General features: G+C 46.1%; 3 protein-coding genes across 3 annotated transcripts in view; 1 reads left to right on the forward strand and 2 right to left on the reverse strand.

Moving 5' to 3' along the window:
• LOC101686935 (olfactory receptor 10J3) overlaps positions 1-24184 on the forward strand; it is a 153018-nt gene that overhangs the window by 48846 nt on the left and 79988 nt on the right.
• Positions 7263-8219, reverse strand: LOC101686647 (olfactory receptor 10J1). Its single transcript, XM_004775966.2, has one exon. The coding sequence runs from the start codon at positions 8190-8192 to the stop codon at positions 7263-7265; it is 930 nt and encodes a 309-aa protein (XP_004776023.1). The 5' UTR covers positions 8193-8219.
• On the reverse strand, positions 15689-16624 carry LOC101672980 (olfactory receptor 10J4). Its single transcript, XM_004775818.1, has one exon. It carries the CDS (start codon positions 16622-16624, stop codon positions 15689-15691), a length of 936 nt encoding a protein of 311 aa, XP_004775875.1.

A 24184-nucleotide genomic window follows, 5' to 3' on the forward strand; every position in this document is an offset into this window, starting at 1 on the left:
ATCACAAGAGCTTTAGTAGCAATATGCTGAAAGTAGGGATGATCTTTCCTGAAAAGGTAACACTGGGAATGATTATTACAAGATACCCCATTACTGGTATCTGTGCAGAGTTTGTCTTCTGGCTTTCCCAGGCCACAGGCCCCAGAAGGTTCTTTCAGTCTTCTTGAGGAGGAGAAAGCCAGGCAAAGGGAGGTAGATTGTGAGGCAACGGAGCATCAGCAGCAGTGCAAACACACAAAACAATACCAACAGGAAACGAAAAACTGCCTACGTTAAAACCGAAATTAGTGTAATGCCTGCCGTGGAGGGAGGCTCTTTGCTCCTTCTCGATGAGACCTCTTCTAGTTGACGTGGACCCCTTCTGCCGCCTGGTCTGCGATCAGCCACTAGAATGCTGCTCGTGAATTTCAAGTCTCAGTCCCCAGCCTTCTGTTTCTCTCTGGGTGACCTCTCCCTCAGGGAAAGCCTTTATTCCCACAGCTTGACTCCTCACCTTCTATGGGTGTACCCCCACTCTCTATTCTCAGAGGTTCTCACCTACATTTCCAAACTTCCGCTGATCATTTCCACTTAAAGTCTTCACAAGCACCTCAAATCCGTCGTGTTTACAACTGAACTCACCCATATCACATATTTTTATGAATCACCTCATGCTGTTTCTACTGAGAATGAGAAGAGTGATTTTGCATTCTGTCCTCTTCTTCAAGCTCCATATTGAATCTGGGACCAGAGCCCGATTTATTCTTTGTGATACTCATGTAATATGTAACACTTTTCCCTCCATTCATGCTCTCATCATTTTCGTTCAGGTTCCAGTCATCTCATTATTGACGACATTATGAAAACATGGAAAGAATAGTCTGAATGTGGTGTCAGGGTCTCTGTTTCAGGCTTAGTTAAGTTGCCACTGGGATTCAGACATGTCAGGGTCAGGCCTACAAGAATCCTTCACATAAAATACTTTGTGATAGGACTTTTGTGATTCATACGGGTGGAGGGTGGAGGAGGAGGCTGGAGAGGCGCGTTTTCTGTTTCCTAGTGTGAGGCCTGGAAGAGGGGCTGTGAGACGGCTGGTTTCGGGGGCCATGTTACGCATAAGCAAGTCTGTCTCTGTTGTCAGGTAATAGGGAGCGATGCAGTTTGGGAAAGTTTCTCCACTCTTGAGGCCGCAAGGACACAGTGGAAGTCAGCCTAGGGCCTGTTGCCAAAATCCCTAGACATATTTGAACCAAATGACACAAGGAAGCAATACACAGAAGTTGAATACACAGATGTATGCACTTGTGTGTATAGGGGGTTAGATCTTAAGCGTGTCAGGTTCCTGAACGGGAATAGTCAATAGTACACAAATATGTAGATTTTTGACAAAGATGTCAAAGCTATTCAGTGCAGAAAGGATAATCTTTTCAAAAGAGGAAATTGTAATAATTGGCTATCCATATGTAAAACAAAATGAATCTTGACCTAAACCTCCTATCTTACATAAAACTCAAATGTATTCTAGATCTGTCTGTGTAAAACCTAAGACTATGAAACTTTCAGGAGAAAATCTTCATGAACTGGAGTTAGACAGAAGTTTTTCAGATATGATACAAAAACATTAAAGACAGAACTGAAGGGGAAGCAAGCTCCCCGCTCAGTTGTTAAAGGTCTGCCTTCGGCTCAGATCATTATCCCAGGATCCTGGGTTCGAGTCCTGCATTGAGCTCCCTGCTTGGCAGGAAGCCTGCTTCTCCCTCTCCTACTCCCCTGCTTATGTTCCCTCTCTCACTGTCTGTCTCTTTGTCAAATAAATAAATAAAATCTTTAAAAAAAGGACAAAATCAATAAATTGAACTTCAGAATTTAAAAATCTTTGTGAACTAAGACAAGCAAAAGACTAGAATGAGATATTTGAAGATAACTTATTTAACAATCGATCTTATATCCAGAGTATATAAAGAACTCTGAACATTTAAGAGCAGAAAAACAATCCAGTTAAAAAATGACACAATATTTGATCAGACCTATCACCAAAAAGATATAAGGATGATAAACACATGAAATGCTGTTCAACCTTGTTAACCATTAGATAAATATAAAGTCAAAACACTAGTGTAACTGTATGCCTATTGGAATGGTTAAACTAAAAACTGACAATATCAGCTGCTTACAAGGACACAAAGTCACAGGGATTTTCATATTGGGAAAGTACATCGTTACAGGCATTCTGGAAAAGTCTGATGGTTCCCTTTCTTTTCTTTTCTTTTTTTTTTTTTAAGATTTTATTTATTTATTTGACAGAGATTACAAGTAGACAGAGAGTCAGGCAGAGAGGGGTGGGGAAGCAAGCTCCCCACTGAGCAGAGATCCCAGCGTGGGACTCCATCCCAGGACACTGGGATCGTGACCTGAGCCGAAGGCAGAGGGTTTAACCCACAGAGCCACCCAGGCGCCTCCAGTTTGACAGTTTCTTATAAAGTTAAACACACACTTATCCTATGACCTAGCACCCCATTCCTTGTTAATGAGCCAAATAAGCAGTCACTAGAAAAGCTAAATGAAGAGACCCACTCAAAATGCCATGAAAAGGGGTGCCTGGGTGGCTCTGTCAGTTGGGCGTCCCACTCGATTTTGGCTCAGGTCATGAGATGGAGCCCCATGTTGGGGTCTGAGCTCCACACTGAGTCTCCTTGAGATACTCTACTCTCCTCCCTTTGCCCTTCCCCTTATGCTTGCTCACTTTCTTGTGCTCTTCCTAAAAATCTTAAAAACCAAAACAACAATAACAACAACAACAACAACAAAAACAAAAAAACAAACTATGGAAAAACCAAAATGTAATCTTAAGGTATGTTCAGATAACCCATAGACAGGCATGAAAAGGAAAACAAAATAAAGTGTCTTTGCACCCTGACATGTCAATAATTATATCAAGTGGTCTAAATAGGTCCCCTTAAAACAGATTGGTGTGGTGGATTTAATAACATGACCCAACTATATACTTTCCACAAGAAACTAACTTTAATGTGATATAGGCTGGTAGAAAAAAAAAATAAGCATAGTGTAGACATCAGAAGAAAGTAGGACTGGCTCTATTAATAACAGGTAAAGTAGACTTCAGAGAAAAAAGTACCAGGGATTATAGTTTGGGGGAGGAAGCCCACAGAGAAGACTTCTGTTGATCTTAATTCCGATTGCCTGGATAAGGTGGTTTTGCAGGTTTCTGAAATAAGTTACTTTTTATATCCCTCCTTCTCACTGTACCCTTTGGAAGGATGTCACTTATGTGCATTGCAAGTTACTCTTAATACAGTTATGCTCCACCTCCTTGAGAGTAGAGTACAGACATTATTTGGAGTTCTTCCCAAAAGACTTGTCTACTCTCCACCATGTATTTCTAGCACATCAGTATGGACTCAGATATATTTTATCTTTTGGTGTGTAATCTGGTACTACTCATTTGCTCACATTGCTCTAGCATTGGCGATTGTGTCCCATTGGCAGCCCCAAACTGCTGAGTTGTTGGATCACATTTGTGTTTTCAGGCTCTAGAGGATGCTGCAGGCTCATCTTGCCCTACTTCTTGCCCTAGTTCAGGATAGCTCTTTGTCCAAGATTCCAAGCTTCTTTTATTGGAGAGCGGTATTAGAAACCAAGATCTGTGTCTCTGTAATCCATTACCACAGAGATCATTTCTAGTCTTCTCCTCTTGCTTGTCTGTAACGTCCCACACAAACCATGGAAAACCTGGTTTCCACCATCTGCTATCCATTTTCATATGGTTCAGTTCCAGTATACCTTTATAGCACTGGAAGGATTGTTAACCTGGGCCCCTGTGGGTAACAACTTTAAAAAATTAGAAGATGGTGCTTTTGTGGAGTTCCTTTTGCTTTTAGTTTTCATAGACTTTGCTCATTTTCAGAGTTCTCGAGGTCAGCCCCTACCCCATTCAGTGGGCTTGTTTTGTGTGTTTGTAATACAGTTACATTCTTCTGCTTCAGCCTGAATTCTATTCTGGGATCTCAATCTCCTAAAATGATTCTTCTTTCATTTGCATACATTAAGGTTCACTCTACTGCAGAATTCTACGAGTTTTGCCAAATGCATAGTGTCGTATCCACCACCATAGTGTCATGCAGAAGAGTTTCAGTGCCCTAAAAAAATTGCCTGTGCTTCCTCTCTGCAACCTTCCCTCCTTCTCAGACCTCTGACAACCACTGACTTGTGCACAGTCTCTATAGGTTTGCCTTTTACATATACATATAAATCTGTCTAGAGGTCAGAAATTCAGCAGGATTCACTAATCTACGCTCAGTGCTTAGCACCAGACCTAATCCTCTTAACTGAGGGCCAGTCTTGCTTCTGGAGCTTTAAATACTTTTCTGATTTGTTTTTATTTTGGAGAAAGTGGATGCCCAAGTTGTCTAAAGTCTTAGCTGGTTTCTCATGAAAAAGATGTTACAGCTTGAACTTCTGCCAGAGACACACTTCCTCTGGGGTGCCCATTGATTGGCTAGGGTGAGGCCCCAGTGGCCCTTACAACAGGATGTAAATTGTTCCCTGGAAAAAGCTCTAGTGACAAGGTCTCATTTTCTTTGGGAATTCTGAGGCTCTAGGGAATTCTTTAGCACAACCCTAGCTGTACTGTGAATTGCCCTTGGGTGATGTTACACTGTGGGTAAACAGAAAATGTCTGTTGGCTGGTACAAACTCAAGTTCTGTTTTCACCCCCTTTTCAAAGTTAGCCTTATTTGTACAGCAGAGATCCTCTTCCCTGCCTCCTGCCTAGGGTTGTTCTAAGAACCCAGTGAGAATAATGATTGGGAAAAGTGATGGTAAGACAGCTCCTATGGAATGGTGTTTGCCATAGTGAACAGTTACCAATAATCCCAGGGAGCTAGAAGGGTGGCAAACACAGCCAAATGTTCTGTGAGTGCTGGGACCGTTGAGCAGATCAGAGAAAGTTGTGTGGCTGGTTCCTCCATAGGTCAGAAGGGCTGTTGAAACTTTGAACTCCATGATGTCTCATTGTGAAGCTGTTCCTTTTAGACAAGGTTTCCGAAAAACCTTGGTGGCCCTCGTGCCAGAAGTCCATGGTCATCAGGTGATCTGAGTGATGCTGAGCCAGAGCTGCACAGCCCTTGGCCCCTAGAGACAGCCACACCCACACACAACAAAAGCCTAGTGCCCAGGGAACACACATTTATTTCACTGAACTGCTGCATGCAGGGCTCTTGCCTCTGCCCGAGGAGATAGAACTTTATGTAGATCAGAAAAAAATATCCCAAGGCCTTGATGTTTGTCATTAAATATGAAGCACACTTTGTTCGTTTCTCTGTCACGTTGCATGGTGAGTTCCGCAGAAGCCCATCTGCCCTGCAACACTGGGAGCTCCCTCCTTCGGGGCAGGTGCAGGGCCTCTGTTGATATGTCCCATGTCTAGCACAATATGTGGCATAGAAAAATGACTCCATGAGTGGTGGTTGAATGACTCGCAAGCCCTTCACCTGCATGGGGTTGCTTTTAATCATTCTCTTTCTTCCTTTGCCAGTTAATGACTTCTCCTAATTACTCAGAGCCACTGTAGATTCTAGAGGCCCATATGCAGAGTTTGATTTTTGTCATTGCTTCTCTTGATCGTAAGAGAGGTATGGTAGTTCTGCTGTGGTCTGGAGAGCAGATACATGTGCTGTATGGGTTTCTGTCTGGTCTTTGAAAGGCTTTTCTGAGTGATGAATCAGCCCTTGAGTTCTAGTGGAAGGTGTGTCCTGGGGCCACGGTGACCTGTGTCTGAGATCCAGCCCACTCATTGACTCAACAGCAGGTCCTTGTTTTCCATCCCTGGGTACTCACTGGAGCCTCAAACTCTAAATCCGTACAAGACTCCTTGATCAGCTCTGCTCCGTACTCTGATGGCAGGATTCAGCTTCATCACACATACATAGTTATTTCTGTGTATTACCTCCAAATACTCTACTCACATCCCGTTTCCCCTAATTTTCTTGGCTTAGAGTCTAGAGATCCTTAAAACTCCGAACACGTCTCAGTGGAGCTGGGTAAGGACATGAAAGATGGCAATGATTCACGCAGATGCCTCCTATACTGAAGCCTAGTTTTCCTGCATCTTGGGTGATTTCCATTGTTTTTGAAAGTTAAAGCTAATTTCTTATAGTTTGGTGAATAAAGCCCTCAGAATCTGACCCTAGCCTCCACCTCTGGTCCTATCTCCCTCCACGTTCCCCCATGGTCCCTTGGTGTCAGGATGCTATTTTTTCACCTCCTAAACATTCCTCTTTCATACTTGTGAATACGTTCTTCCTTCTCTCTGGGGTTCCTTTCCTCCAACACACGGCTCACCAGGCACTCTCCTACAGAGGTTCTAAAGTCAGTTCACATGGCAGGTCCCCATCCCTAAGACTTTCCCAACATCTCCAACACATGTTCTCTTTCCCCTCCTCCCCTCTTCCACTCCTCTAGCCATCTTTTGTATCATACAACCTACTCCCCCCCAAATTGGAACTATACTTTTAAATGTTTATCTCTGCCACTGGAGTTTGAGCTTCTTGAAGTCAGGCAAGTGGGTTTTTTCCATCAGTCTTCTCCAGAATGCAGGACATGGCTCCTTCTTTGCTATTACCCATTACATGGTGTCTGAATTACCAACAGCAGAACCAACCCAGGAGGATCTTTGAATGTGCCCTTAAGAGTGACAAGATCTGGAATTGTGAGACTCTCTAAGTAAACTGTCTATATAGTCAATCACCATCTTTAATAAGCAGTTTTGCAAGAAACCAAGATAAATTGAAGCAGCCAACGGAAGAAATATATTTTCTTCTGCTGTCCCATTCATAGGCCCCTCTCCCTATCCACATGGTCACTTTTACTTGACATATGATGTATGAACAGCTTCTAACAGGGCCCAGTTTGAGAAATCCTCTTGTTCTTAAGTGAGAAGGAATTGTAGGGAATAAGCTTACCATGGGTTCTGCTTTTCCTTTCTGTTGCCTTCATAAGAAACCAAAAGGTCAATGAAAAGTCCTGGGTCCACACTATTTCCTGAACTTTCTTCAGGCAATTCCTGTCCTACTTTGCCTATTTACCCACAAAACCAGGGATAATATTTTGTCCAAGGGCTTTAAAGTTTTCTGACTCACAGTTGGATGCTGCTTCTGTCCTGCTTTCTTGTGGGGCAGGTGTCTGGGAGTCCAGGGCACATGGCTCTACTCCTAATCCTGCTGAGAGTAGATGCTAAGAGCCTCAGGAGAATGTTTCCCATCTTGTCAGGAAGGATTCCTGCCCATGGCCCGGAGCAGAGCATCCTTGACCTCCTTGTTCCTCAGGGTGTACACCACAGGGTTCAGCAGGGGGGTGATGACCGTGTAGGTCACAGAGATCAGCTGATCTTGATCTCTGGTGTTCTCAGACTTGGGCTTGAGGTAGGCAATGGAGGCACAGCCATAGTGGACAATGACCACTGTGAGGTGGGAGGCGCAGGTGGCGAAGGCCTTCTTCCGGCCCTCGGCTGAGGCGATCTTGAGGATGCTGGAGATGATGAGGACGTAGGAGATGAAGACCAGCCCCATGGGTACAACGAGCACCAGGACACTGATGATCACAGTCAGGATCTCATTGATGGTAGTGTCAATGCAGGAGAGCTTCATCACTGGTCGGATGTCGCAGAAGAAGTGGGCGACCTTTGTGGCACAGAAGGGTAACCGGAACACAGATGTCACTTGTGTCGTGGCTACAACCAGCCCAATGCTGCAGGCACCCCCCACCAGCTGGAAACACTCTCTCTTGTTCATAATAACTGAGTATCTCAGGGGGTTGCAGATGGCCACATAGCGGTCATAGCCCATGGCTGTGAGCAGGAAGCAGTTAGTGATGCCAAAGGTTACAAAAAAGAACATCTGTGTGGCACAGCCTGCCCGTGAGATGGACTGGTTCATCCCCACAAGACTGGAGAGCATCCTTGGGAGAATGACCAAGGTGTACACAGTCTCTGAAGTAGACAGCATGCTCAGGAAGAAGTACATGGGTGTGTGGAGGTGACGGTCAGTTCGGATGATGGTCACGATGATGACGTTGCCTGCCAGGGTGAAGGCATACAGCACCAAGAACACGGCAAAAAGGGTGAGCCGGTGCTCGTGGAAGCTGGAAAACCCCTGGAAAATAAACTCCATGATGAGAGTATGGTTCTCTTTCTCCATAGAGTAGCCACTAAATCTGAAATGTGGAAGGACAGAAGGTACATAATTTCAGCAAGGCTGTTGAAGCAAATTGATTGAACTTGGTTCTCAGCTGCAAACCTGGGGATACATTTCCCAGTGCATTAAAGTTTATCTCTGGGTTTATTTAAAATGCTTTTTCTCTGTGGCCATCTATCACCATTTCCTATGCATCCCAGATTCCTTATTTATTTTTAGGTCATATTCCCACAGCATAACTATACACATTCCCACTTCACCCTACTTCTCTCCTTTGACATCTGGAATGCCCTTTCTCCTTTTCTCCTCTTATTTACATCTTTCCCTATTCCCCAAGGGCTGGCGCAGGCAGTCGGTACACCAACCCCTCTTGTGCTGTGATGTTCTCAGTGTACGTCGATGATCCTCTCCCCGCTGGGACCACACTGTCCGTGCACAAATGTGAAATTTCACACCTTCCACGTCTGCCTGTCTCACCAGCTCTGGGTTATGGATAAACTAGAGAATTGAAAACGACTTAAGGATTGACTGGAGACTTTTTTTTCCCCCCTTTCCAAGATTGACTCAGACCCTTGCTGATCCTTTAGGAGGTAGAAGCAAAGCCAACTCAGAAAGGGTCATCTTGTTTTCAAGGAGGAAAAGGCAGGTCTTCACCGACCACTGTCCTCTGCCCACTGGCTTCTACATGATGGAAGACCACTGACGATTTGCAGCCCTGGCTCACATTACATAGTAAACTCTGTTTCAGCTTTGCCTTCCTCAACTGAAAGGCAAATTTATAACTGCTACAACTTAGTAGGCATACACCTTCTCTGCAGAGGTAAACAGTTGGCACAGAACAGAAGACACAGCAAATTCATGCCTCTCATCTAAAGATAAAAGCAGACCCTGAATATGAAAAACAGAGTTAGACTAAAGATACATCATTATGTTGAAGGATGGGGCTCAGTCCAATTTATGTAATATTTCACATTTTTTGTCCCGTTAGACAGTAAGTTCCTGTAGGGTACTTAAATTATATTCTGATTTGCTTATGCATATTCAGAAAGACTCTTTACATAAAGTAAATCACATCAACGATGAAAGTTAGTAGGCATGGAGACCTCCTTCAAGTTTATAAAAATTTACTTTAAAGACATTGGCTACCAGCTGTTAATCATTTACACTAAAAATGCTAAGAGTAAGGCTGCAACGGAAGAAATCTCTGAGGAGAGAAAATCATTTGACACCAAAATATGTGGCTAAAGACACTGATCTTCTGTGAGGCATCTGGGCAGAAACTAGTCCGTGGGGTGGCATATGACCCCTGAGCCATAGCTCCTGAGTGTTCTAATGATGGACACGGGTGCTGCCAACAACTAATAACACTTCGTGTCCTGCTGTCCATGTGACGGTCCCACCGGAGGAAGACTTGGCCTGTTCCAAATACCAAGTAGGGTTTCTCCTGAGAACCTCTGGGCTAGGGTGACCTCTGAGCTCGCTGATGATGTCTGTCATAAGGCGGTAGGATGGTGCTCTGACCTGGCTAACATCCTCCACCCTTGGGAGTCTGTAATTCTTCCACAGAACTCAAGGGGAAGAAGACTGAGCACCACCTTAAAAGATGCTGAACAGAGCTGTTAAACCACAAAATTAAAGCCAGCCCATGGGCAATAAGCTCCTTTTCATTTCCTCTTCAGAAGAGCACTTACATCTGTCTGCTTAGCGCTGAGTCGCAACAGGCGCGCCAGTCTGCAGGCGGCCCCGGTGGGCAGGTGTGGGGATGAGCCTGGTGACCGAGAGCGAGGCCCATCCCAGGCGAGGCTGAGCGGGCAGCGGGCACACACGCTGTAGCGGGAATGGCAGGAGCTGGGGTGTTGCAGACATCACCGATGGCGCCTCTGTGGGAAGTCTTCACAGCCACAGAGATGCTCTCCCAGGAGCAGCCACCTGGGCTCCTGGGGCTCCTGCCCTGAAGATATCCCGAGAGCCCCAGGGCGGGGGTGGGGGAAGGATGCAGACAGGCCCCTGTGGGCCTCATTATGGGAGGGGCTCATTTATCCAGCCCCAGGGTTAGCGGTCTGGGAACTTGGGGCAAGTTTTCGCTTCAGGTGAAAACAGCATTAGACAAAGCTGATTTATTTGGTTGAATTTTCCTTGTGGGACTCCGTAAGCCCATCGTGGTTTTTCACAGATGGGCCTTGGAAATCCATAGTTGACAGACAGAGGACATTCAAGCTTGGAGTCCTGGAGTCCTATCACTTTGTGTGTCAGGAAGCTTAGGTCCCTGCCCCTGCTCAGTTGAAGAATCTGGTTTTCTCTTTGGAATGAAGGTAGTCCGTCAGGCCGTGACTCTGCCGAGGGCAGTTCATGCTGCCTTTCTGCCCACCACGCCCCCGCCCCCCGTTTTTGGAAGTGGCAGTCAGTCTGTTTAGATCCAAGGACCCTCTCTTGGGGTCAGGAAACAGACCCCTGATTACTTTTTCTCTTTGCCCAGAATGTACTCTGTTCTCCATGTGGCAAACTTGTAGTCTTTTGAGACCTGATGCCAAATTTACCTTCCGCGAAGACTTTCTATGGGCTAACTTACCCCTTGCTTATTAGTATGGTTTTCCTTCAGTGTGTGCTTGTCTGTGTTGGTTCATTCTTCAAGTGCCAAGCACGGCCCAGCCCCAGGCTGGCTGCCAGGAACCTGGGGAATGAAGGCCAGGCTGCACCAACCTTCGGGAACTCCTGTAGTTTAGGTGACAGACAATGATAGAAAAATCCGGTGAATACTGTGTGGATGTGGAACCGGGAGGTGGTGGTCCTGGGTTAGACTCCGGCTGATCATGGAAAAAGTCCTGCAGCACAAGACCAGCTCAAGAGCTCTGGGAATATTTACATTTCGCCACTTCTAAGGGCCTCTCAAGTGCCTTAATGTACTCCTCCTGCTCAGGGGTTTCAAAGCTCCTTGCTAACTGGCCCTCAAGGATGGCTAGCTTTTACCACCAGCACTCTGCCCCTTCCTCCCACCTGTCTGCTGACCTTGCTTCCTTGTGGGATGGATGCAGCCACGGTGGGAGGGGTGTTTAGGGTTGATGAGAAGAGGTCGGCAGATGAGATAGGATGCCAATGGCACAGGTCAGGCCAGAGATCAATTGGGATTGATCTAGAAGGGTGGCAGTGGTCCAAGGAGGAGGGACAGATGGGAGAAACATTTGAAGTGACTCAGTAGGCCTTCTAAGGAGTGTGTGGATCAAGGGAGAGGAGCAGACCAATCATTTCATAAGCTGCTGTCTTCAGGGTCATTAGTGCCAACTTCCGGACATGCAACAGAACAGATAAGTTGACCAAAATGACCACTGTGAGTGGGCAGCCACTGGGTGTAATTGGTGGCCGTGGGATACCAACAGGGAGGGAGGAAAGCTGAACAAAATAGCTCAATGCTTCGTGATGCCTTTGCTTTGGGACAAACTGGGAAGAGTTTGGAAACGGGGCACTTGGGTACATGGTATAAAAATGTGGGACCTGGTGAAACAAGAGGTTGAGCTTCAGAGTCAAATAATACTTATTAAATATTTTAACAAATGTTTGCCTCTGTCCTTCAAATGACCTCTGAAATCTGAGGTATCAGAAGTTATGAGGAATGCACTCTACTGTCTATTGTAAACCCACTGGATGTTGGCGTGAGCCGGAAATGTGCATGTGGGGGTAACTGCAGAGAAAAAGCCGGGGGACAGCCAGGAACACCTGCTGTAAGCTCCCTCAGCTCTGCCGACTGTGTTATTTGGGGGCTAGATTCTGGAAGTTCTTACTGTGGCTCCTTCATGGCATTGACATTAATGTAGGATTAATTTAGTCTAGACCTACTAGTGATGCATTAGAATTGTCATGGAGTCAACAGATGAATGGATAAAGAAGATGTGGCATATACACAATGGAATACTATGCAGCCATCAAAAGAAATGAAATCTTGCCATTTGTGATGACGTGGATGGAATTAGAGGGTATAATGCTTAGCGAAATAAGTCAATCTGAGAAGGACAACTGTCATATGATCTCCCTGATATGAGGAAGTGGAGATGCAACGTGGGGGGTTTCGGGGGTAGGAAAAGAATCAATGAAACAAGATGGGATCGGGAGGGGGACAAACCATAAGAGACTCTTAATCTCAAAAAACCAAATTGAGGGTTTCCAGGGGGAGTGGGGCAGGAGAGGGTGGTTGGGTTATGGACTTTGGGGAAGGTATGTGCTATGGTGAGTGCTGTGAAGTGTATAAACCTGGCGATTCACAGACCTGTACCCCTGGAGCTAATAATACATTATATGTTTACTAAAAAATTAAATTATTAAAAAAAAAAGAAGAATTGTCATCGAGGTTTCAGAACACTGAGGAGGGCTTATCATAGTTTTAGCTGAGGTCAACGTTGTTCCTGAATGTCATATCCAGGCTGCTTAACAATATAACCGTTGACTGGGTGATTAACCAGCAGACCGTTAGGTCTTACCGTTCTGGAGGCTGAGAATCCCAGGTCAAGGTGCCAGAAGATTCAGTTTCTGGTGAGGGCTTGCTCTCCGGATTGCAGATAGATTGGTCTCTCTGTCTTCATATGGTAGATACAGAGAACTCTCTGGTGTCTCTTCTTAAGGGGCCCAGTCTTATCATGACCCCACCTTTATGACCTTATCCAAACCTAATTCCCAAAGTTTCCATCTCCAAATACCATCACACTGGGGATGGGGCATCAACCTATGAATTGGGGGGGACCCGATTCAGTCCATAGCCCTGATGTTATGCCTGTTCTCACACCCCGACCTTATCCTTCTCATCCACAGCTGGGGGCTCTAGTTTTGTACATTTGAAAACTTTTTAATTTTAAAATATTAATGGTTCTCCAGCTTTATAATAGTCAAATAATAGGGTTGTACTGTTTGAAGCTACAGATAGTTCTCTTTTTCAGAATTTGATTTTTACTTTATTTAGTAATTGGTGCTTTCAGATGGATTAGGGCACAAAAGTAGTCACACATGTTTTTATTAGTGTGTATCCAGCCTCCCCCTGAAGATCGCATCCCTGTATCCTGGGCCTCCGGGGCAACCAGGAGAGAAGTGGGAATGATACCATACATGGTTGACAGGCCAGCAAGTGGGCAGAGCACAGGAGAAGGGAGTGTGGGGTAGGAACTGAGAGGGGAGGGAAGTGGTTTTATTAACACGTGGCAGGTATAGCCAGGAAGTGATTCTTGCAAGACCCTGGGAGAATAGGTTTTGTGTGCTGAACTATGGGATCAGAGATGACTGGGTGAGGGAAGATGGGGGGCGACCCATTGCAAAGTCCCTTCCAGGAAGAGGGAGCTCCTCCTGTGAATGAGAACTCAGTTGTCCAAGCTGGCTGCGTGTCCCTATTAGGTGACCTAGAAAGGAGTGCATGGTGGGGGTGGGCAGTAGAGGAGATGCTCACAGCTCAGTTGCTCCCATGAGCCAGGAAATGTTCTGCTCATAAGGTTTTCAATCCTCTCAAAACCTTGTAAGGTTGATCTTGCTGGCCCCAGTGTGCAGATAGGAAAAGCAGGCCAGTGAAGTTAAGTCACTTTCCTAGAACACATGCTTATAACTAGGCAGACCTAGGATCGGGACGTGTGCCCCCAAGCATGTGTACTCCATCTACGTGGTAGCTACGTGGCGGCCACAAGTATGTCCCCCTAGCCCATACTCCATGTATAATATACCGCCTAAGTCTCTTCTACGTTAGGTCATGAAGGAGGAGAAGTGGATGCGTGCTGGGTTAGCAATCTGATGGGCATGAGCTATCACCCCATCCCCCTCCAGAGGTCTTTGGCCCAACTTATAGTCTTTGCATCTTTAGGGCTGTGCTGAGTGGGGGGAAGGATGCACCAAGGTTTTCAAGGGAAGAGTCTATTACAATATGTAATTCCCAAACTTCCTGGCTGATTTCCAAGACCGAAGGATATTCTGGCAGGATGTGCACTGTGTGTAAATACACTGTGTATGGGGCTCCTTCAACAATTATTTTAAAGGAGAAGATCTGGTTAAAATCATCAGCATGAGCCCGTAATGCAACCACAGACTCTGGGGCCAGGCCACTTGTTCCAGGGTCCTGAGTCAGGTCCGCATGCTCTGACCTTGAGGAATTCACTTAAACTTTTCAGGCTTTAGGTTTCTCATCTGTAAAAGTAAGTTTAATGAAATACCTCCTAGATTAATGGTGAGGACTAAATGAATAAAGTGTTTAAATTACTGCTGGCTGTCTAGAATGCATTCAATAAACGTACAAAAGGACTGTCACGAGTGGGGACAAACAACATGAAAGTCATCTCATAATAAAAGGAAAAGGTAGAGGAGAGAGCTGTCTGCCGATGCCAGTTGTATTTTAGCTGCTCACAGCTGTGCTCTTTCTCTCCTTTTCTTCCTTCTTTTCCTAACTACTGGGCAGCTGCTCTGGACCAGGCACTGTGCTGGGTGCAGCAGCAGAGACATGACCCAAGCAACGGGTGCAGAGCCTGCACCTGCCCCGTGTGGGAGGCGAAGAGTGAATGCTCAGAACACTCAGAAAACGGAGTGAGGGAAGCAGGCGGGGTGGGTCAGAGCTCAGTCAGGATGTGGTCTGGGTCACAGGCTCCCTGCAGCCTGATACGACAGAAGACTCTAGATTAGTCCCACCTTGAGGCAAGATGGGTGGCCTTTTGTGCCTCCTGGGTGGGAGGGAGGTATGTGTCCCCCCTCCCCCGAGAGAGCCTCCTACCAGCCAGCGGTGATTGTTCAGAGTGGGGGTGGGGGGAGCTAGGAGTCCTGGGCACTCACGCATCCCCATTGGCTGGTGTGGGGGTGCCAGCCTATGGAGGGGACCTGGGTAGAGCAGCCGCAGAGTCTGTTAAATCACCCAGGTGTCCGGGGATGAGGGGGATGGACATGAAAGATGGGGGCTCTTTTTCTGCAACCCTCAACATCTGAGAAGTGGTTTTTATGGTTTTTGCTTGACACTTCTCAACCAGTTTGTCAACCGGCTATCAGAGCCTGTGTCTGGCGTAGCTGTCTAGGGTCCACGCAGGTAGGAGTAGGCACACGGTAGATGAATGGAGTGGATTTTTCCTTTATTGTCATATGAAATACAGCCTAGAAAGTGTTATGTGTAAATAATGGAGGACTTGTTATTTCAATGCTCCCGGTTTTCATGCTGAGGCCAAGTTCTGAGTCCATAAATTCCTCTGATGGATACTATATCTTCTTCCATTCTCACTACTAGCTCACTGTCCCTTATGCCAAGGGTAAGAGGAACAAGGTCTAACCTGATAGTTCAGCTCCTGAATAGTCTTTCTTACTTGGTTTTCATCAAGCCTGGTAAGCCCCTCTGTTGGTTTAGGGCATCCCTCCGTCTCTGAGTGATCTTTCCCTTCCTGGTTTTACCCTATCCCCCTCTTTCCCTGTTGCTGCCTGGACTGGGTACCTGGTGCCTCTTAGCTGACAAGCTCCCTCTCTGCGCCCCCTCAGCAAACTGTATTATGGAGGCTGACCAGCACCTAAGAGAAAGGCTTTTTGCCTAAAGCTCTGAGCAAGGCATCCTTGACCTCTTTGTTCCTCAGGCTGTATACAACAGGATTCAGTAGGGGGGTGATGACTGTGTAGGTCACGGAGATGAGTCTGTCCTGCAGGGAATTTTGGGATTTGGGTTTTAGGTAGATGAAGGAGGTGCAGCCATAGTGGACGATGACCACGGTGAGATGGGACGCGCAGGTGGCAAAAGCCTTCTTCCGGCCTTCAGCAGAGGCCATCTTGAGGATGGTGGAGACAATCAGGACGTAGGAGATGAAGATCAGCACCATGGGCAGAACAAGGACACACAGACTGATGAGCAAAGTGATAAATTCTTTGATGGTGGTGTCAGCACAAGCCAGCTTCATTAGGGGCCGGATGTCACAGAAGAAGTGGGAAATGACATTGGCATCACAGAAGGGCAGGCTGAACACAGAAGACACCTGGATGATGGCTGTGCTCAGACCAATGCTCCAGCATCCGCTTGCCAGCTGTATACAGGTCCTTTTGCCCATGACAACCGAGTACCGTAGGGGGTTGCAGATGGCCACGTAGCGGTCGTAGCCCATGGCCGTAAGCAGGAAGCAGTTGTTGATGCCGAAGGTGAGATAGAAGAAGAGCTGAGTGGCACAGTCTGGAATGGAGATGGCTTGTTGGGGGCTCAGGAGACTGGACAGCATCCGGGGGATGATGGCCACGGTGTAACAGGTCTCAGACATGGACAGGACGCTCAGGAAGAAGTACATGGGTGTGTGAAGTTGACGGTTGAGGCGGATAACCATCAAGATGATGGCATTGCTGGCAAGGGTCAACAGGTACAAGACTAGAAAGACCACAAAGAGGATGAGTCTGTGCTGCCACCCAAAAATGGAAAAGCCTTCAAAGGTGAAGTGTGTCACCACAGTGAAGTTGGGTCTTGGCATCAAGGGGAATCTGGGTCTGAAAGAGATGAAGTGGGAAGGTTGAACATCCAGGCTGGAAATGGGAGGCTCCAGGCTCCTCATCAGCCACGTGCAGGGACTCAAAACGGGTGTTGCTCCAGGATTCTGAATCTCTTTGTTCTCAGACACTGGCCAGCTTCTCCAGGTCTTCCCAAGTTCTCTGGGACCTGGCACTGGGGACAGATACAGGGGGCTGGGGATGAGAATAAATATGTACAGAGAGTGGTAGCAGTAGCTCACGTGCTTGGCTGGAGCAGATGTAGAGCAGAGAAGGCTCTAGAGTGAGTGCACAGCACTGGACGTCCACCTCAGCTCACTGCTTCAGTCCGGCAGTGACAGCACTTGCCAGAACCAGTTGTGAAGGGACCTGTGTAAGGCAAGAATTCAAGCCAGGGACAGATCGCCATTGGCGGCATGCTTCTGGGAGGGAGCAGGCCGGTCTGGCTCTGCTCACAGCACAGAGCTCGGCCTTCTTCCGGCTTCCACTCAAAATCCGATGCCTAGAAGAGGCAGTGAGAGGATACACTGCCTTCTTCCCTTGATGAGAGTCTTGTGGACCCAGGACATTCTGTGACCCAGAGCCTGCTTCCTTCCTATGTTCCCCAAATACCTCTGATTTTTTCAACATCTTTGTTGCCTTCTGTGTGAAGGGTCCTTCCTGCTTGTTTCCTAGTCTCTAAACACAGTAGAGCATCTGAAACATCCTAAAGGTTTGAAGTAGCAATAGCTAGAAGAAAACAGTGATAAAAAGAACAAAATATTTAAGTTTGTAGAAGTCTCTGGCTTTAACCCCAGTGTAAGTGCAGGGATGCTTTTCTTTGCTCATTTCATTTGTCTGCGTTTGTTCATCTATAAAATAGAATAATATATTCTCACAGTGTTACTATGGAGATCATATGAATTACTATGTGTGAAAAGCCCAGCATAGTTCTTGGTATGTGAGAAGCAAGCGGTACGTTAAGTACCCTGCTCTTTCATGCAGCCTCCCCTTCCCACTCTCTACTGGGTTCTCCTCAACTAGACCCCCCAAACACATACACTGTTTCTCATGTTCTTGAATGGCCCTTGTGATTGATTCCTCGAATCTCTATTGACTTAGAAGCCCAGGCCCCTCTTCCCCCACCTCCTGTCTGGTTCTAGATTCTGAAATCTGGGTGGGGCTGGAGCTGGTCTGGGGTCCACACACCCCCGTGAACAAATCCAAGCTCCCACAACTTCACATGTGACCTCAGAAACCTTGGTCTCTTCAGGCTTCAGGGCCTTTCCCTGGAAGGAGAAGACAGTACCGATCTCCACGATGGAGAGCTGATGGACGAATTGTGTGAGAAGATGGCCAGAAGCTATTTACCAGAGGGCCCAGTGTACAGTAGACTATCAATAAATGGTCACCATTTGTAGAGATGAGCACAGATGCCAAAGTATGAATATTTTAGGTCATTGTATTATCTTCACTCCTCCCCTCCCAAGCCTGGCTCAAATTAGAAGGTGGTTGGTCTTCATCTAGAACATACACAATAGCTTGTGGGGTTGAGGGTCCTTCTCTAGATTTTGGAAGCCGCAGGGGGAGGAGGAGGTGGGAAGGCAGGAAATATGCCAGCAGGGGAGCGAGAGCCCTGGATGGGGAGGGTGTGGGTGTGGGCTGGGCTGGGTAAGCCATTCCCAGGGCAGCCACTCTGCAGACATGCCCGTCTCCTGGAGCTCCTGCCTGGGCTCCTGCATTCACAAAACACTGATGTGTGAGCCTGACCCTCACCTTCCTAGCCTCTGGTTGGTATCTGGGGCAAGAAATGGGAGGCAATGGTGGAGACTTCCATATTCAGGAAATAGGCTTTTTCTGGTATAAAGGGGACTCTTGGGTTTACTCCATCAGAGTCCAACGTCCCGTGGCTCGCCACCAGCCCTGTGTGCCAGGAGCATGACAGACAGTGAGGGCTGCGATGGCATGTTCCCAGTTCCCCTGGCTCACCCTGTGTGATGCCCTGAATGCTGTATTTTGGGGTCAGTGGACCAGTTAAGCCCTTTGAAAGTTCTGCCTGAGATTTTCCAGCAGGGCAGAGGAGTCCCCACCGAGTCAGACAAGAGTCCCCGCTCTACTGAGTCATGGGGGGTGACTTACATCTCTCCAGGCAGGGCTGAGACTTGCTCTAGCTTCAGAGGGTAACGCTTGAGAGTGTAGACCCACGATTGCCAGTGCCCGCTCTGTGGGGCAGACACAGCTTGCACAGATTCTTCTGAAGGGAGGCCCTGAAGATCTGAGAACTCACTGAGGTCTGCCGGTTAATTCTGCTTCTGATCGGTCCAACGTGGGAGAAGCAGAAAGCAGCACCAGGTTCCCCTGTGCCTTCCATAGCCCTGCCCCTTAAGTGTGGATTTTAGGCTGAGGGAGGACTGTGCTCCTGGCCTCTGGGGTCTCTCTCCCCGAAGTCACAGTGACTGTCCCCAGGGCAGCAATGGCAAGATCCAAATCTCCTGATGTCTGGGGATCTCATGAGACCGGAGCTCATCAGCCCGATCCCACAGACTGTGTGTGTGTGTGTGTGTGTGTAGGCAGCCTGATGTTCCCCAGGAGCAAAGCCTTTGCATCAGGATGCAGCCCTGCTCTGCTCAGTCGATGGGGAGGAGCCCTGGCCTCAGGATCCAGCTGTCTAAGGGAGCAGACAAACCACGCACACTCGGATCTCAAGGCCCTTCCATTTCCAATGTTCTGGAGCTGTGACTCATTCACTCCTAGATGCTCTCAACAAGAACTCACGGAGCACATCCCACGTGCCAGGTGCAGGGAGCGGAGCAGAGCCCACGGCCACGGCGGCTGTACCCGGTGCCAGCTGCGTGGCTCTGCATGTCCCCCTCCAGGCCATCACTGTGTGTTACAGGGACATCGGAGACCCTCATTCTGAGGAAGAGGACAAAGGAAGCCTGACTGGAGTCATTCCTGCCTCTCCCACGTCTCCCCCTACATTTGTGCAAGCAGCAGACCCAGCCTTGTCTGTCTTTCCTGCCGTGAGCCCCAGACAGGCTTTCCCACAGGCAAATCAGACCCCAGATCTGTCAGCTTCCCTGGGACTCGCGCTCCTGGGTGTTCCCTAGTTCTGGTGCCAGGTTCATGCCCTTCTCTTGGACACCTGTCAAAGTGGGAGAGCCTCCCTTTCTAAGAAGCAGCAGACTGAGGCATGAGTACTTGAAAGTAGGGCAGTCCATTAGCCTCTCATGTCTCATGACTCGGGAGAACCCGGAAACACTTGGCCTCCTAAGCCATGAAGCCGAGAGAGCCCCACAGCGGAGAGAGACACATACGGACTGTGTTAACCAATGCAGGGGGCCCAGAACACAGCCCCGTGGGACCGTGGATACCGTCTGCAGCGGGCGTGGGGGAGGGGGAGGGCGGGCAGCAGGTGTTACCAAGACCTGAAAACCATGGGTTAATCTTGGGGTTTGAAACCTATGAGAAAAGAGGAAACCCTGATGGATTGAAATTACAAACTGGAAAATGAGTACATTTTTAGAAAATGTAAGATTCTTAGTGTATGTTTATCTGACATAAGATCAGTTTAGATGTAAAAAGACTGTGAGAAATCTGGAGTGGATGGAGGCTTTTTTCTGAGAAGGGAGAAAATACATTGATTACATCATCTGTCTATTTTGGCAGTTTTGTCTTTTCCGTTCTGACTTTTTATATCTCCTCCTGTTGCACCCAGCGACGGGCTATGATACTGTATCGAAAACTAGCCGTTCCGGGGGGCACTTTTCCTTTTTTTTTCAGATTTTAATGAAGATGCTTCTCCTGGGGCAGCTGGGTAGGGCAGCTGGTTAAGCGTCCAGCCCTGGGTTTCCTCTCAGGTTGTGATCTCTGGTCCTGAGATGGAGCCCATCAGGCTCCGCACCCTGCAGGGAGTCGGCTTGAGATTCTCTCTCCACCTCTGCCCCTCCCTGCCACACCCCTGTGCGCTCGCCCTCTCTCTCAGATCTTCGACGTGCTTCTCATGCTTCCGTCCCCATGAAAGGGGCTGCTGAGCTGTACCTGCCTGACCGATTCCCTCTGTCAGATGAAGGAGGGTCCGTCTATTCCCCAGTCCGTCTGCAGCTTTATCCCAAGGCCTCTCCTGAATTTTCAGCTGGTTCCTTTTCTAGATCCATGGATGCAGTGGATACAGTTGTATACTTTTTCTCTTTAATTGGTTAGGGTGGTGAATTACATTAATAGATTTTTCTAATGTTGATTCATTCATTTTTAAGGAAAACCCTTAGTCAAAAAGACCAAGATCAGTATACACTACTGAATTCAATTAGCTATTTTTTTATCTACCCGTTATTTGCCAATAATTATCTCTTAAATATCTTTCTCTTCTTTGCCTATTTTTGGTAACAAACATTTGCAATTAGCAATGTTTTTCAGTGCTGGGGAAATTTCACGCCTTGTCTAAGCTTTGAACCTGGTATCTTTTCTTGTTTGTTTTTTTGAAAGAGTAGTTTTTTTTTTTCCCCACTTCTTTTCCATTTTTGTGGGGTTATTATTCTGATAAATTTTTTATTCTGAATTTTAAAAAAATGACATTTCTGTTGTTTCATGTTTACTTTGGTATTTAAATTCTACTTAGTTATTATTTGTTTCTACTTCCTTTGGGTTTATTTTGTTCTTTTCCAAGCTTTCTGGATTAGAATCTTTTACTTATCTTCCCTCTTATGCTAAATACACAAAGCTATAAATTTCTGAGAACTGCTCTGAATAGCACTCATTACTTTGATATGTAATGTTTCTGTTTTAAGTTGTAATACTGTGTATTTTAAAAATTTTTGTTTTTGTATCTTCTTTTTTTTTTTTTATTATCTTAGTCACCATACAGCCCATCATTAGTTTTTGATGTAATGTTCCATGATTCATTGTTTGCACAGAACACCTAGTGTTCTGTGCAACATGTGCCCTCCTTAATACACATCACTGGGCTCACCCATCCCCACACCCTCCCCCCAAACCCACAGTTTGTTTCTCAGAGTCCATAGTCTCTCACGGTTCATCTCCTCTTCTGATTCCCTCCCTCCATTTGTCCCTTCCTTCTCCTAATGTCCTCTATGCTATTTCTTATGCTCCACAAATAAGTGAAATCATATGATAATTGACTTCCTCTGCTTGACTTATTTCACTCAGCACAGTCTCCTCCAGTTCTATCCCTATCAATGCAAATGGTGGGGATTCATCCTTTCTGATGGCTAAGTAATATTCCATTGTATATATGGACCACATCTTCTTTATCCATTCATCTGTTGAAGGCATCTTGGGTCCTTCCACAGTTTGACTATTGTGGACATTGTTGCTATGAACACCTGGGTACAGATGGCCCTTCTTTTCACTACTTCTGTATCTTTGGGGTAAATACCCAGTAGTGCAGTTGTCAGGTTATAGGGTAGCTCTATTTTTAGTTTTTGAGAAACTTCCATACTGTTTTCCAAGTGGCTGCACCAACTTGCATTCCCACCAACAGTGTGAGAGGGTTCCCCTTTCTCCACATCCTCTCCAACATTTGTTGTTTCCTGTATTGTTAAGTTTTGCCATTCTGACAGGTGTAAGGTGGCATCTCAGTGTTGTTTTGATTTGAATTTCCTGATGGCTAATGATGATGAACATTGTTTCATCTCTCTGTTAGCCATTTGTATGCAAGAAAAAATATCCAATGGAAAAAAGTCTCTTCAATAGATGGTGCTGGGAAAGTTGGAGAGTTACATCTTCTTTAACTCCTTTTACTTAGAGGTCTGTGAACAGAATAAGCATGAGGCAAGAGTCCAGGGTCTACACCCTGGAGTCACGGAGCTGGGTTTCTGTCTCTCCATGACTTTGGAGGAGTTGTTCCTTCTCTCCTTGTTTCTACTGCCTCGTTCATAAGATCTGGGGGATGATAGTACTTCCTCAAGCAGCTGTTGTAAAGATTGGATGAGTAAATATTTGGTTGGCATGAAAGTGTTTATGAAGTAAATATTCCCATCTATGAGGAGGAGTAATTAAGGGTTTGGCTACCTTTTTAGGATGGGGCTTGATTTCTTAATGCATTGTGGTCGATGAAAATTATTTATATAATACCAATAGTTCAGAATTTGTTGAAGCATTCTTTAGGGTCAGAATTGTGGCCATTCTTGGTAAGAAGGTTAGGCTTTAGATCAGTTTTTTTATTGTCCTTCTACCGTTTTTAGCCCTCTTGACCCATTGAATGTTTTATTAGTTTCTGAGAGAACTGTGTGACAATCTCCTGTTACTGGGTACTAAATTTCTTCCAGTAGTTTTATCAATTTTTGCATAATACAGTTTGAAGCAAGGCTGTTAGGACTTTATAAGCTCATGAATGGAATAATTTCCTGGTGAATAATTTCCTGGTGAATTATTTTCCTTATCAATAGTCTAGGTCCTGGGCTGGTTTTCAGTTGGTATACAATTTTTGTCTGATGTTAGTAATATTATATCAACTTTTTTGGTCAACATTTTCCTGTATCCCATTTCAACCTCTTCATTTTCAACCTATATCATTTTATTTTCATAGTGTAGTGTCAGATTATTAAAATTCAGTCTGAGAGACTTTTCGTTTCAATTGATTAACTTAATCCACTCACATCTTTTATAATTAGAGAAATTGCTGGGTATTACTGTCACCCTCCATTTTCCATTTACTACAATTTCTTACTCTGTTTGTTTCCTCGCCAGGCTTTTGTTTGACTGACTCATTTCTGGTTTTATATATATACCATTTCTAGTCATCCAAAAGTCAAACTGAATTTTTACAATTGAATTTAGTTTTTATAAATAATCCAAATGCAGAATTCAAAATACAAAAGGATACTGCATTATTAAAACAGTTGTCTATCTACCCATGATTCCTGGTTCTTAGAAGTCAGCTCTTCTGCCTCCTCCTCTTGGTATTCTCGTGTTTCTATTCTATGTAAAATGCCTGTAGTGATACATCATTCCTAGATTTTAGGCATCCCCTCTTGTCTTCCCAGCTCACTTACAATACTGTGTACACATGAACACAAATATGCCCACATACTTCTCCTCTTGTCATCCTCCCACTAAAGATGAAATCTGTTTTCAGAACGTACGTCATTATAATATGCAAATATTATTCTGAGCCCTGTAGCATACTGTACGTCTGTCTCTTCCAGGGCGACTTTTGTTTTCTCACTGGATTTTGGTAATTGAACCTTTCAGTTGTCAGTTCTGAGGAATCTTTAATTACTCCATCCTCCCCTTTTTCTTTTCACCATAGCAGTAAGACCTTTTTCCAGAACTAGTTACATACATTCAGACATAACTAGTCTTTTCTGTTGGTCTTTCTGGATGGATGGATGGATGGATGGATGGATGGGTGGGTGGATGGGTGGATGGATGGGTGGATGGATGGGTGGATGGATGGATGGATGGATGGGTGGGTGGGTGGATGGGTGGATGTCCATCTCTGTTTGGCTTGCTAGGTAGCTGCTTTTTGTCTCAGACCACTGTCTGTGGTCCTCTTTCCTTCAGCTCATCTGGCCTGAGGTGTTTGTGGGACTACACTAGGGCTC

This window comes from Mustela putorius, unplaced genomic scaffold, assembly GCF_011764305.1.
Source record: "Mustela putorius furo isolate JIRA1106 unplaced genomic scaffold, ASM1176430v1.1 tig00000997_pilon_pilon_pilon, whole genome shotgun sequence".
Taxonomy (NCBI): Eukaryota; Metazoa; Chordata; class Mammalia; order Carnivora; family Mustelidae; genus Mustela; species Mustela putorius.

Bases quoted from the DNA above. Each gene is read 5' to 3' on its own strand.
- LOC101672980 (XM_004775818.1), bottom strand. From the start codon at position 16,624: ATGCCAAGACCCAACTTCACTGTGGTGACACACTTCACCTTTGAAGGC.
- LOC101686647 (XM_004775966.2), bottom strand. From the start codon at position 8,192: ATGGAGAAAGAGAACCATACTCTCATCATGGAGTTTATTTTCCAGGGG.